The sequence below is a fragment of the Meleagris gallopavo genome, chromosome 2, assembly GCF_000146605.3.
Source record: "Meleagris gallopavo isolate NT-WF06-2002-E0010 breed Aviagen turkey brand Nicholas breeding stock chromosome 2, Turkey_5.1, whole genome shotgun sequence".
In the NCBI taxonomy this organism is placed as follows: Eukaryota; Metazoa; Chordata; class Aves; order Galliformes; family Phasianidae; genus Meleagris; species Meleagris gallopavo.
In genome coordinates, this window is record NC_015012.2 from 103,144,980 (window position 1) to 103,159,773 (window position 14,794).

Below are 14,794 nucleotides of genomic sequence, written 5' to 3' on the forward strand. Positions count from 1 at the left end.
TTCATGGCTCCTCTGGACCCTCTCCAACAGCTCCCTGTCTTTCTTGTACTGGGGGCTCCAGACCTGACACAGTGCTGCAGATGGGGCCTTACAAGAGCAGAGTAGATGGGGACAATCACCTCCCTGTCCCTGCTGGCCACCCCTCTTCTGATGGAGTATGTGTGTATTACGGGAAGATTCACATGCTCTGCCTTTCCTGTCCATTTGTTGTAGGTTGAGCTGTCTAGAATCCAAGGACTGTGCAATCTTACAGAGAAACCCCAAACGTTAGTGCTGGTGGAAGCGTCAGTAAATGCAGTGCTGCAATGATGTTGCAGCCTGTCTTATGTATGCATGAAAAGGTTGCTGACCCAGCAAGCAGTGGTCTGGTACCACAAGAGCCACTTCCATTAGGGCTATGTAGAATTGAACCTCTATGTATATTTATTTGAAGAGTGCCCTCACCATTAAAATCATTGCTCTGGCTTGGGATATCCCTATCTCCAGTGCTTCTGTTTCGTGTGTGTGTGAAATGTTCTCTCCTGAAGTACTTCAGAGAACTGCTAAAGAGATGTTTTGTCGTAATTCCTGCCCTGGGAGAATGAGGTTTGCAAGGCAGCATGGTATGAGGATCTTAGGTGAACTTCTTGTATCCCAGTTTGTAGCCTGACTGTGGAATCTAGATGAGAACCTGATCTTTATAAAGCATGTAGATGTTTTTCATGCAGACTTTTTTCCTTTTTTTTTTTGTTTATCCAGAGGTGCTCCACAGCACCAGCAAGGAGCAACGCAGCAAATACTTTTGATTGCAGTAGATTCTCTGGGAAGACAAATACTAGCAGATACTGGCTGATACAGAAGGACTTCTATCGCATGAAGGTACGAGTGGAGGAGTGGAATAGAATGGAAGGAATGAAGGGAGGAATAAAGGATGGTTGTTTGCAAAGTTCTGTAGGTCTGAGTTATGTCTGTCATTGGAGAGGAGAACAAATAACTGAAAATATTAATCTGGTGGGTTTGATTGAGCACTTTGAGGTAGCATTATTGAGTTCCACGACATTCAGAAAGTTTTCACATGAAACCTAGATGTTGGGGTTTATTTGGTTTTGGTTTTTTGTTTGTTTTGGACACACTTGAGCAAGTGGCCTGCATCAAGTGGTGGTGCAGCCCCAGTGAGGAGCATCCAAGGAGCTGCATGGGCTGACCACAATGAACGTGAGTGCTGTCGTTCTTCCAAAACATGACTTGAGTTTAATCTGTCTATTCAGAGCAAAGCTCACAGAGATCTGTGCTGTTCTGCCAGCTGTGTTAGGGTGCAACATGCCTTAAATCCCAGCACAAGTAGCTGTTCTGATCGAAGGTAATTCTGACTGCTGTTGTAACTCCTGCTTTTACTTCATGTTGTTTTCTTGCTGTTTTGCCAGGTGCCTCCTGATGAAAGCAGAGACATCATCGCTTCTGCTCAGTCCATCTTAGACAGAGAAAATTACTTTGTGAGAGTAAGAAATGATCTCTTTTCTCTTGCTTGCTGTTGGTTTTCTGTCTGTAAAAGTCTTTATTTCCATTGATGAATTATGATAAAATGTCAATTGTCTATATTCCTGGAAAACGAAATTCAGAAATACATCTTTCTGACTTCCTGAGGACAGGACTGAACTGAGTTCACCCTAAGTGTGAGTTTCACAGTTTTCTCTCTTGAGTGGCTCTTTGCACCTAACTTTTGTTCTGTGGATGAGATGGATGGTGGTGAGACTGTGAATAATGGACAGCAGGGCTGACCCAATCCAGCAGACTGCCACTGCTGGAGGAAGAAAATTCCCTTTTCCCAATAACCGGTGGGGGGGGGGGAAAGGGGGAGGGAAATAACAGTTTTTAGCCACTACTGCACTATGGTTAAAAAAATACAATGAGCCCATGCAAGGAAGGGCTTGTAGCCAACAGGAGAGAGGGAGGAGCAGAAGGGAGGGCTGGCCAGGAGGGCAGTGCTGCCCAGTTGGATCAGATCAGCCATGCTGCATAGCTTTATCTGTGGACTCATTAAGGTGATTGTTTGGCTGACGTGTTGCGTGCTTATTTTTCCATTTTTCACACAGGAGGTGGACAGGTATTTGAGGCACCACGATTTCTTAAATCTGAGAAAGAAGGAGATCCTATACAAGAAGTGGCTTGAGGATGTTTCAGAGCCACTGCTGTGGAAAATTGAGGACAAAATGGATAGCCAGTCGAGGGAAGAAATACAGAAGAGGAGGGAAGAACAACTTTCTCTCTATTTAAACTACTGTAAAAAGAAGGTATCAAGATACACATTTCTGCCATGGAAAGAGTTGTGGATGAGACTGGGGTCTTGGCTGCTTTTTGCTGTTAGTTGAGCAGCCTGGTGTTCCAGTGTGCCTTATTTATAACTTACTCTTCCTGAGGACCTCTGATTGTGGCATACATCATTCCAGCCAGTTGTTCAAATTCACCATCAGATAAAAGCAATTGCTTTGCTCAGTGCACTGAGCACACACTGGGTTCTGAGAACGGTCAAACAGTGGATTTCATTTGTGAGTTCCGTCAACAGAGCTCCATCAGGTGAAAGCAAAGGCCTGCAGTCACTGTAGGAAATGCTTCTTGTTGTTGCTCTGAATTTCATATAATTCTTTAAGAGATTCCACGACTCAACTTTGTGCATCTCTGACTTGGATATCAAGAGCAATAAGGGCAGTCAGATCATCTACCACAAATAGCATAGTATTTTATATAGGGCAGGCTTTTGTTGTCAGTGGAAACCACTGCACAGTGGATTTATGAGACTGTAAACAAGTTTCCTATCCAGAAATGAGAACACTGTGGGAGCTGTGGTGTAGAAATGAGAGCAAACAATCTATTCTTCAGAAGTCTGATGTGAAAGATCCATGCATTTAAACTGCACTTAATGATGAAAAGCTGAATCGGTCCTTCAGCCCAAGTCCTGGCATTTGGATCTGTTAGATGTACTGTGCACATCTGGGTCTGCATCAGTGCATCTTGCAAACCCCTGTGTTGGGTCAGGATTTTGCTGGGTGACCTTTGAACACAGTGCCTGTTGCACTGGAGTGTTCTTCACCCTGAAAAAGTGCACCATCAGTGACCAACCCCCACCTTTTCTCCGTGCCTCAGTGGGCTGCAGCCCTCCAGAATAACAGCATCATTATTTGCATATGTTTGCATTAATTATGGCAGCATATGACACATTTTGCAGAACTTGAGACACTTCTATGGATCGGTTCCCATCCCAAATTCTGGCTGTGCACTTTTTTTCCTCCCTTCTCTTTGCCCATTTTCTCTTGCACCACTCCTTACTTTGTAGACTTTTTGTTTTGTTCCCCAGATCTCGCTTTTTTGTTTCTCTTTCATTAGTCTATTCCCTCTTTCTATGTAAATTCGTCCTGTTTCTCTTCTCTCTTCTTTTTTTTTTCCAGTCCCAAGGCCATGCTGAGATGGAGTTTGTGGTGTGGCACAGCACCCAGAACTGAGGCTTCAGCCACTACTGTAATAGGATGATATACAGTAATTAACCAACAGGTGGCACTAAAACTTTGCAAATCAAGGCACATTAGTTCTTAAAGTTTTGCAGAAGCTGAGAGAAGCTGCTATATGGCCTGCCTGAGCAGTCTTTGCTTTCAGCAGCAGCTCAGGTCCTGTGGGGATGCCCAGGTGCTCAGTGAGTGTCTGGAGCAGCAGACCCAATTCATCTGCCCACTGCAGGGCCTTCAATACAGTGATTTCTTACACCTACTGTAGATCCCAGGGCTTTGGTTTGGTTGGTTTGGTTTGGCCTTACGTTGCAGCCCTACCGACCTGTTCCAAGCATGATGTTTCCAGCTCTCATCTGCTAACCTCCAAAAAGAAGTATATAGCGCAGAGATCCAGAGAGCCAAAGGCTGCATCCCTTCCTTGCTGTGACCCCTGGCGAACTGAGTCCACAGGAAAGCTGAAAACCTTCATTTAAAGGAAAAAATGAGGCCGGTGGGGCTTAGTCACTTTTTCTTTTTTTTTTTTTCCCCTTTTTTGGTCAAAACCTGTTCCCTTGAACAGAATTTTCACTACCTGAACTGCGCTAGTAATAATTAACCTTTTAGTCTGGATGTTCAGATGCTTCATGAAAGTACTTACAATGTATATATGCTTGCATTCAATTAAAATAGATGGAGGAATTTGCCTGTTACACTACAGTGTAACCTGCTTCTCCTACAGGGCTATGTGGCTTTGGAAGCTTATGACCCATCAGAATATGACCCATTGCTCCTGAAGACGTGCACAGACTGCTGGAAGGTGGGGTGGTTTGTGTTATATAGATCATATCAAATGCACCAACGCCTTGTGTACCAGGTGGGAGAGGCAGGTAGGAAGGACTCAGACATAAAGCCATGAAATGCAATTCTCTAAATCCTTCCTGGGTGCTGTGAGCCCTCGGGACCGTCTGTGTCTCATCGTTTGTGACGGTGTTGAATGTGGAGGACAGTGACAGTGTTGAAGGAGGAGCTGCAATGCTCAGCATTTCTAAGAACTGGGGCCACTCAGGTCCGTGCCTCATCTTTTTGTTCATAAAAACTGAGGTTGATACTCCTTCCTGCTAACCAACTGCATCTTGAAGTTTACATTTGTCTGACTGGTCTTTGAGACACTCTCATTAAATCCTTGTCTAAGTGCTTATGCTTAAAATAACTGTCTCTGTCACAGGTTTCAATACCAGCTTTACAGGATCCTCTGTTAAAAACTGTTCAGAAAAAGTTTATTGAGACAGGCATCGTCAAGCAGTGTGAGACAGGTGTGTTAAATCATCAGTGTCCTTTGGAAACTTTTCATACTGGGGGAAACTCCCCCTTCCTTGGCAAGCATCTGTTCCCTTCCATCAGGAAGACCATGCTCTAGCAGAGAGCTGCAGGAACTGCCCCTGCTTCCCCTGGGCCGGCAGCGCATGGATGCGATCGAGTGGCTGAAGGTTCCACACACCTACATTGCTAGTGAGCTCCACCGAACAAGGAGGTAAGAGCTGGTGTGTTTCTTGAGAGAGCAGTTACACCAGGTAAAGCCTCTCTTGTTTGGCTCCATTGTAAAGTATTTGATAAAACACTCCCAGTGATTCACCTCCTTTTGAAAGCTCTCTGGCCTGCTGGTGCAGTGCACAACAGTTAAAGGAAGTCCTGTTCCACAGTGACAAGAACATCAAAGCTCAGCTGGGAGCCGGATGTCCTTGAAGCAGGCCCACTCTCTCCCCTGAGCCCATGCACTGGAGCTTTATGCCTCTTGCTGGCCCAAGCCTTTGTCCAGCATAACTGTTAGAGCAATTATGGGCTAACAGCAAGTTCTAGAAGGGAAACCGGTCACAAAGACAAGCATTTCCTGGAGTAACTCAGCGTGGGAAAGAACTCGTGCAGGAAGCTGTGCTGGGCGATGGCAGCCTTGCTCTTGGGCTGGCTGACAATAGTTTTTATTTCTGTTTGAAGGCTGAGAGTCGTGGACCACCACAAAGACAGTGAGAGCAGATGATGTCACCTCTCCTCCGGCTCACTGCAGTGGCAAGAACAGCCATCAGAAGGTACTGTCTGCAAAACATACGTTAGGTCTTCTGCCAAAGCAAGTGACAGTGGGCCAGGTCTTTTGGAGAACTGCAATAAACTCGTTGTCTTAAAGTAGTGCTTCTGCAGTACTGTTACCCAGCAGTCAAAGAAATGTATGAAATACTGCTGCTGTTACTTCCAGCAGTGGACAGGGGAGTGACAAAGCTTGCATTTAGCTTCAGGTGTTGCAATACTGCACAGAGCTGCTGATGCCCTAACGATGCACATACAGTTCTGCTGTGGTCCCCACCTCCCCACTGCTGTGACTGCACAGAAGCTCTGATGTCGAAGCCTGAGAACAGCAGCAGCTCTCTCTCACTCTCTCACAGCACAAACATGATCTCTCAAGCGTTGCCAAGATTTAGTTTTATTTAGGATTAGAAATACTGAACCACAGAAAACTGTTAAAAGTAACAGAGGTTGACTCAGCTCTGTAACAGGAGGGTACACAGATGGCAGTCAAGTGTGGAACTGTCAGACACCGGGAGGTATTGCGGCACCCACAGAAAACAAGGGCACCTGCTGTTCAGAGTTGCATGCTGTGCTTTTTCAACAAAGCAGCTGAAGGAGGCAGTACGATGGTTACCATGTATCAAACCCTTTACAACAATCTTCCTTAAATCAGCCCTAGCTTTGCTGCCCCAAAGGTTTTTGCTTGCAGCCAGTCTCATCTTGCAGATGAATGCTGTGCTAGCGCTTCCTCTGAGCAAACATTTTAAACTTTTAACAAACCTCTCTTGAATTTAATTTCATAAGTAAGTTTTTCTCATTATTTCACATTCTCTTGTACAATAAAATATACTTTTTAAAAGTCACTATGCATCAATAGACATCTGTAGACAAATTACATTAATAAACTTATATTTTACTCTCTATATACAATGTTGGCAATATCAAAGCTTCAAGATTCACATGGAGGTCTGCAAAACCAAGGAACTGTACACAAATAACTTAGATTCAGGAAAACCAAAAGCTGGAAAGTATTTTTCCACATTTTTTTGTGATCACAGTATTTAAAACATTGTTTCTAGTTCTTTTTTTTACAATGACATTGTCTCAGCAGAGAACGATTCATCCAACTGAAGCAAAAAGAAAAATCAAGTTACAGTTACTGATTTCAGTGCAGAACTAAGTCAAGTGAAGAACTACACTTGATTCTTAAAGAATATACAATAGATTGGAGAACTCTCCAGTGCTAAGGCTTCTTCAGCATTTCATCTTTAAAACTATCATCCTGAGACAGGAAGATTCCAGTGGATATCACTTTTCAGATTTCAAACAGAATGATTCTAGTGCGGAACTAAGCCATTCGTCAGTCTGCTCGTTAGACTATCTGGTAAAATACACACATGTTTTGATGCCACATTTCTACCTAATACTTTTTATGGCCCTGAAAATGAACACATTGGCATCCAAAAACAATATATATGTAATAAAAAGGCACTGAGCTATAGTACTGTACACACAGTAACGTCTGTGTTTGCATAGATCAACGACAGCTTTGAACGCAGCAAGGAACTAAACGCAACCAGTGACTGAGGGAATAGGTAAGCAGCAGATATATTGCTTAATGAGGAGCTTAGGGCAAGGAATCTTATCCCAAAGTTCAATCCGTCAGTTTCATTTGTCCTTCATAAATTAAAGAAGTGCTCTCAGAGGAGTGTTTTCTGGTCAAAGAGCTGCAGGTCAAAACGGACCCAGACCTCGCCAGTCGGCACTTCATGCAGCAGTAAGTGCTTGGTTGTGGGGCCTTTGCTCTCCTGTTCTGTTCGGATTTTTGCTACCGGAATTTCAGTGCGACCCAAAAAATCTGTTGTAGAAAAACAAGCACGAGATGCCATTAAGCACAGACACGAAGCTCAGGAAATCTGAAAGCGTGATGTTAATCAGCAGTGCTACATGCTGCGCAGGGAAGCACCATGCGGCACCTGAAGGGGAAGCTGTTCCCTGTCAGACAGGGGAGCTCAGGGCTGCACAGCAGTTTTTCAGCATCACGCAGTTTCCTTACCACATAGACTTTGATTTCAAGCACTACTTTTGCTTATTCAGTTGTTACTTCCAGCATTAATGTTTCTGTACTATCACACTTGAAATGTTCTGTCTGCGACATCTAAAATTTATGACAAATGACAGTCTCAAGGTCAGAACTAAGTGATGGCATCTGTTTACATGTCAGTTGCATTGCTACAAAGACCATAAAAAAATTAAGTACTTCGGTTTAGACAACTTTTATGTAGGCTTCTGTATCACTTCACCTTTTAAAGACTACCAGAAGCAGACTGCAAAAAAATGTTTGGTCTCCAAGCAAAAGAAAGCTCATCAAGTAATTGCTGTGTAAACGTAACCTAGTACTTTATTTTCAGGCACTGCCTACAGTGACAGACAAAAACTCCTTTCAACTCCCAGCTTTACAAAAAAATAGTTCTGTTCCTAATACAAAAGCCTGAGTGGGATCGAATCTGACTGTTGGCTCTGGACAGCTATTCAGCCTCTACAGTATGGAAGCATTGCTTTTTACACAACATTTTGCAGAAAACAATTGTACCCTACAGAATGTTGGTGAAAATCCATGCATCCCAAGTCACAAGAACACTTTATTTTCCTAAAACAAATGTTCACGCACTTACCGTCAGGAGAGAATTGATCCCTGTCAAACATGGTGATACAGAGGACATCCTGATACAGATCCTTAATGAAGAACTGGCAGTTAAAGTTCCACTTGGGGTTCAAGGTGTCCTGCATGGTCCTCGTCGTGTAGCTCTGAGAGCCCATGCTGATTTCACAGTACGGGTTGCTCTTCCCTAAGCAGAGAAGCAGCAGTGAAACACCCCAAAAGTGCCAAAACCTCCATCCCTGTCTACAGGTTGCTTGGACACACATCTACGCTGCTGTCCAGATGATGTGGGGTTATATATCCATAGATCCTATAGCAGCACAGAGCTGTTTCTCCATTCACTCCTCTGAAGCTAAATAATGGCTGATTTGTCCAGGAGCTGCAGCTGTAACCACATTTCCCAAATTGCCAGACTGCTCTCAATAAGCCTTTCCAAACCCTACAGGAATTTGAGACTATTTCCATCACTTACCATTGGGTTTACAAGCCTTCAGCTCTGTTGCTTCAATCACATGCACCATCAAACGTCCTATTCCCGAGGTCTTCTGTGAGCGAGCTGGAAATGAAGAAGTCAGAAATTGGCTGCAACCATAAAAACTGGCAGTTTTTGAAGAGAGATTTCCCTCAGAGATGTGCAGCGTCCTTCAGAACAAACTGATGTCTGGGTGGGTAAGGGAAGAAGGCAGAACTCAGTACCTTGATATGCTTTTTCACGTTTCTTCTTCTCAGTTTCAATGTACTGCTCAGACGCTGCTTTGATTTTCTGGACCCAGGCAGTGCTGCAAAGAGCAATCCCAACATAAGAATTGTACCATAGGCAGGAAATCCCTCATCAACAGCGACTCTGCCCCATCCTCTTTTGCCATTTTTTATTTACTGGATTTCAGAGGCATCACGAGTCAAGTTCGCTTAGGGACCAAAGCTGCAGAGGTTTCACATTAATTCTTATGGCACACTTCCATATAAGCCTAAATAAATGAAATTGAAATGTCTGTTTTATTAAAATTGCAGGGTCACATGGAAGACTGACCAGGACTGGGGAAGAATCCTATGGGATGCAGGACTTGTCTAGTCCTAACTATTCTTCTATACAACTACAACATCAGGGAGCAGTAGATGCAATGCTGTATTCAACTTCAAGAGCTGCCCTACTAGCAGAACAAAGTGAAAGAATGCTTGTAATTCATACAAGAGTCAGAGGAGTTCATGTCCTGATGGGGAAGCTAAGCCTTGTCCTGCTCACCAGGAACACAGCCCCCGGCCACATTCAGAACGGTTAACCTCAAATTCACATTTGCTCTACTCACCGCTCATTGATGTTGTCAGTTTTAAGCGTGTAAACTCTGTCAATGTGTGATATGTGGAAAACTGGCTCATCACTTGAAGGATCCGTGGGCAATTTCACTAGGACTTCATTAAGGAAAACAGGCTGAAAGAAAAGCAAACATTGCTGTGGCGTCATCACCCCAACATTAAGCTGAAACTCTACGAGGATATTTCAGTACATGGTTTTTCTGCAGGGTATTTGAAAGTTGAAGGATACAAGAAGAACAATCGGATCGCTATGTAAAGGAGGCAATAAAGGACCGAAAGAAAAACTACTCCGAATCAACAGAACCATGGGGCACCTCCTGCACTCACCATTTTGTACATTTTGAACTGGGAGTTGGACTTGGGGCTGAACAGTTTATCAGAGCCAGAAGAGACAAACTGTTTGACCATGTAGGTAAGCAGCAGGAAGTCGTTGAACAGGAAGCCATACAGCTCCTTGCTGCTCTTCGCCTTGTACAGCTTGCCACTGTGCAGGAGCTTCCGTGGTCCCAAGCAGTTTGTGAGGGAATTGAATATGGGTTGCTAGGAGAGACAAAAATCCATGAGCAGCAGCAAGTGAATGCAGGCATTAGTCCCTCTTCACAACAGAAATTGCTCAAACTGCTCAAAATCCTTTTTTTACTTAGTGAATATGGAGTTACCAGTGAAGAGGAGGGAAGCTATCTCACGATCTGTCATGGTGTCAGCATTATTCCCAGCTGTAAGCAGGTTAAATCTGCTTACAAACAATAAATGCTCAGGTCTGGACCAGCATTCACCTCATGGTCACTTTTCTGCTGTCCAGAAGTTGTGTTTAAGAAGAGTTTTTGAAGTCTGCAGTCAGGTCACCTCTTATGAATACACAGGAAAACAATGGCACCAAGGCAGACCCGCTGGGCTCTGTTCTCTGTCCAACCCAGGCTACCAGTGAAAACTGGTACCACACTTCATTTTGAAAACTGCCCCAAGGTGTACACCTGACTTAGCTCAAAGGCAGCATGAGCAGAATTTCAGGGTTGGGAGTTACTTCTGTTTGTTTAACTGTTTGAATGGTATTAATTATACACTGGTAAACAGAGATTCCCCACTGCCAAAATAATGCTTGAACAATGGGGGCTCATCATACTGTGGCTGCGAGCAACATCTCTGCCAAGAGATCAGCAGTGGATCACATCCCAGTATGGGATATGGGCAAGCTCTCTCATTTCACTGAATCACAGAACTGTAGCGGTTGGAAGGGACCTCTGGAGCTTCTCTAGTCCAACCCCCTGCTAAAGCAGCTTCCCTGCCATAGGGTACGCAAGAAAGGATCCAGGCAGGTCTTAAATATCTCCAGAGAAGGAGACTCCCCTGCTCTGGCCTTCCCAAAACAAACTGACAAGCCTCTGCCAGAGAGCACTGCAGTGCAGCTACCTCAGCAAGGCCTTCGCACTGCACGTGGGACTGTATCCATTCCAGCCGGTCCGAGTTCTCTTTCTCACGCACCCCTTCGTTAACCTGAGAACACAGCTCTTCTGCACGCTCCAAGGCAAGCTTGAGGTTACTGTGATCTGGGTGATTTTCTGGAGTATTCTCTAGAATCTGGTGCAAAACAAAATGAGGAGAAACCAAGACAAAAACGGAGGTAAGCACAGGAAATAGTTCTCCACACTCTTCCAGAAATCTCCATGAAGAGAGAAGGCTTTCTTTCTTTTGCTATAGGGAATAAAATCAAAGCATTTTCGTACAAGACTTCACTCAGGGTACTCACACTCTTTATAAGCAGAGGATAGCGCGTTATTCTTTGCATGGGTTTCAGGAGGAAACTGGAGAGGGGCATTCCTTTGCAGCGAGGATCCAGAGCGAGTTTCTACAGTGCAATCCAGAGACATCGTATTACTCATCAAGAAACAGCTGCTTCACTGCACTGAAAAGGGTCTGATCAGATTTAATTTTTTCAGGCTTTCCAAGAACTCTCAGACTTTTAGGCTAGCAAACAATACAGTCCACTTGTATCTAGAACAAACAGGAAAGTCAGCGCTGTCATTGTGCCCAGATGCTTTGCCAGCACAGCGCTGTAGCATCATTACCCATGCAGAGTCTGAACATACAAAACCATTCTAGCTTTTATTCTGACATAATATGCTCCACTCAGGTTGAAAAAAAAAACCAAAACAATGAAAGAAGCAAATGCCTGATGTCAACAGTTCTGGCATTTCTCCTTTCATGGCTTCAAAGGCACAGCATCAGCTGCAATACTGCAGCGATCCCTTATTTCTTTCTGCAGCTGCCTGTAATGCTCACAATGCGCAACCGAAGGCCCAGCCCCTGCTGCAACCTCATGCCCCACCAGTTTGCACACTGCACAGCACATTCAGCACAACAGCTTTCTTATTTTAACTCCACAGACTCCACCCCCTTTAGACCACGCGGATTTAGGGAAGGTGCAGACACTGGCTCTGTAGCTTCCTAAGGTTAACCACTACACCAAAGTAATGAGAAACAGAATGGGAAATGGTGTTAAGTACTTGCTGAAGAAGCATATAAATCTCCACTCCTTGGAATATTCTCATCTTATTTTTGCAAGATTTACTCCTCTGGGTTATTCTGATCTGGTTGATGCTGGTCAGAAAGACTCCTGTCAGTGAGGAAGGTGCAAAGGCTGCTGAACAAGATACCTTTAAGTAGTCCTTGAAATCAGCTTCTTCATCAGTTTTCTGCTGCAGCAATGAAGCCCCATTAAGCTGGCAGCTGCAGAACCGAATGTAGGCCTGCATGTGTGACAGCTCTGCTGCCAAGATGTCCCCAATCATCTGTACCGGCATTTTTTCTCCTCCCGTTTTCTTGCGCACTCGCAAGGCTCTGAAAAGAAAATAAATTACCTTCCAGCCTTGTATTCAGCTGTTCTGAACGCACACATTGCATACACAGCACATACACAAAAACGTGAGACAAAAACGCAAGTACTCACTTCAGTAACTTGGTGTTTGACATGATGAGTTCCTTCCAGTTAACAAAGATCAGCCCCATTTCCCCTTCTGTGAGACAACCCGAATCAGCCATTGGCTTTTGGAAAACCTGCAATCAAAAAAATCAGAAAGGTGAGCAGCTCTTTGGAGAAAAAAGCACTTGCTCTGCCCTTAGTTAGGTCAGCACTGATCTTACTTTGTTTTTTAAATGATTTTTTAGGTTGCTGGACAACCACAAAACGTAACATTTCACCCAGAGGGTGGTGAGGCACTGGAACAGGTTGCCCAAGGAGGCTGTGGATGCCCCATCCTTGGAGGCATTCAAGGCCAGGCTGGATGTGGCTCTGGGCAGCCTGGTCTGCTGGTTGGTGACCCTGCACACAGCAGTGGAGTTGAAACTAGATGATCGCTATGATTCTATGATTCATGAGGAAAGGGAGGTGCTCACACAACCTCCTGCCTTCCTCTGGCATTTCACAATTCTTAAGCTTCTCTTCACTGCTATTATTCTTAAGGACAAAGGTGGTGTTTTTCCAAAGACTTCCACATGAAAGCATCTCACCTCCAGGACAAGCTGAAGATCATCCATATACCTTTCTTCCGTCTGAATGAGTTCGTGGATGTAGCCCTGCCTCTTCCTTTCCATCGGCTGCATGGTATCGAGGCTTTGGAGATCAGCACACCCTACAAGAAGCAAGCCAGTAGTTCAGATACCACTCAAGCCTTCAGACGTGATGAATTCACAAAGTTACATCAACATATGCCAATCCAAGGGTCACATTATACATAAGCACTTCCTTTTAAAGCCCCTAGAAAGACAGCAGCACTGGGTTTCAACTGATTGAGGTTTGCACCCTGCTCTCTTAATAGTAGTTCTGAATCTGCCACCTTTTCATTCCTTTGAGCATTTGCTGTAATGCAGAATAAGGATTCTTGACTTCCTGTAACTTCCTATGTCTCTCCTTTTCTGCAGCACTGTTTTCGAAGCCATGTTTTCCTCTTACCTTACAGAATGTCTGCTGTGAGATGAAGTCATCTAGAACGTGTCTGGTGCTGATTTATACCATGGCACCCTTAATCTTGACCCCGTTTCTCAAGTAATCTGCCTCGGCAATTAATTTATTATACAAACCACCAGGATATATTTGCAAAGTTGTGATGCATAGTTTTAAGTTGTTTTCTACTTTAGAAACCAAATGAGCCAGAGATACATTGAATTATTCTGATGCACTGAATACAAATAATCCAAACCATGCACGAGGACACAGAGAACATTCAATGACACAAATCCAGTTCTCTACGGGAACATGCAGACTCTACAGTTTCACACTTTTTCTCCTCATTATCTGTGTTAGTAAACATGACCAGCAGTGTTTGAGGTTTAGTAACCAAAAAAAAAGTGGCAAAAACAAAGTAGTAAATATGTTTAGATGGGTAAAGGAGAGTACGTAAAGTGCAACTCTGATCCACCTGTTGGCCATCACGTGCTAGCAGAGCACTGCAAGGGAGCAAGGAAAAAAAAGAAACAATTACAGTTTATTTAAGAGCATACATTGATCACTTGATGCAGCAGCATCCAACTTTGATAAAATCTACACCAGAAAAAGCAACAGCCAGATGTAAAATGAGGGCTTTTCAGTTCTGCTACGTGCATCCAGAAGGATCTTGAACTTTAAGCTTTCTAACAAGAACTAAATAAATACTACTTCATACAAAGAGCTCTGGGATTGCAGCTCTTCCAGCTGCAAAGAATGCTGCTTCGAGCCTTAGTTGCTTCCAAAGTTATAATGAGAATAAAATTAGAAGGAAAAAAGGAGTAAAATTTTAGCCTGGTGTGATTGTGATTCCTATGAATTCTGTATTGCATAATCCATCAAGATTGACTCTGGTCAACGTGTGCTGCTTCTGTTCTAGTGCCATTCATGTACACAGCTGGATTTAAGCTCAGCTGGTTCTTAACACACTGGATTCTAAGCCAGTCAGAACTTGTACAGTAACTATACTTTGTTTGCCCACACTTGGACCTCAGATCTCAGCTTTGACAAAGCGCTTCTTTTTTCTATTGCAATGTGCAGCCCTACAACAAGGGACAGCAAAGTAGTGAAGCTCCTGTTGCTGTCTGTTTGCACCATAACTGTTAGAAACTCCTCCATTTGTGTCTGTCTTGTTCCATATATGTCAAGTTGAAACAAACTCTTGGGAGGCAAACACGCCTTTCATACCCACCAAGGATAGGTATGAAGCTAATTGCAGACACAAAACAACAGCCGACTCAGATGGCTGTGCAGTAATCCTGCACTTGGACTGTCATGGCTTTTGGGATCAGTGGATGCTGATTGAAATCATTTCTGCTCAAA

General features: G+C 43.9%; 2 protein-coding genes across 2 annotated transcripts in view; one reads left to right on the forward strand and one right to left on the reverse strand.

Annotated features, from left to right (window-relative positions):
• The window catches only part of FAM228B (family with sequence similarity 228 member B), an 8,164-nt gene extending 2,432 nt beyond the window's left edge, over positions 1-5,732 (forward strand). The window contains exons 3-9 of the mRNA XM_010707998.3: positions 739-858; positions 1,404-1,478; positions 2,073-2,270; positions 4,198-4,275; positions 4,684-4,771; positions 4,860-4,989; positions 5,451-5,732. Coding sequence (XP_010706300.1) covers positions 739-858; positions 1,404-1,478; positions 2,073-2,270; positions 4,198-4,275; positions 4,684-4,771; positions 4,860-4,989; positions 5,451-5,493 — 732 coding nt within the window. The 3' untranslated portion in view covers positions 5,494-5,732. The remainder of the gene's footprint in view (positions 1-738; positions 859-1,403; positions 1,479-2,072; positions 2,271-4,197; positions 4,276-4,683; positions 4,772-4,859; positions 4,990-5,450) is intronic.
• Positions 5,733-5,919: 187 nt separating this feature from the next.
• ITSN2 (intersectin 2) overlaps positions 5,920-14,794 on the reverse strand; it is a 66,794-nt gene continuing 57,919 nt past the window's right edge. The window contains 11 exon segments of the mRNA XM_031552618.1: positions 5,920-7,374; positions 8,192-8,365; positions 8,651-8,734; positions 8,875-8,957; positions 9,486-9,607; positions 9,820-10,032; positions 10,903-11,070; positions 11,240-11,338; positions 12,147-12,330; positions 12,440-12,546; positions 13,000-13,121. Coding sequence (XP_031408478.1) covers positions 7,217-7,374; positions 8,192-8,365; positions 8,651-8,734; positions 8,875-8,957; positions 9,486-9,607; positions 9,820-10,032; positions 10,903-11,070; positions 11,240-11,338; positions 12,147-12,330; positions 12,440-12,546; positions 13,000-13,121 — 1,514 coding nt within the window. The 3' untranslated portion in view covers positions 5,920-7,216.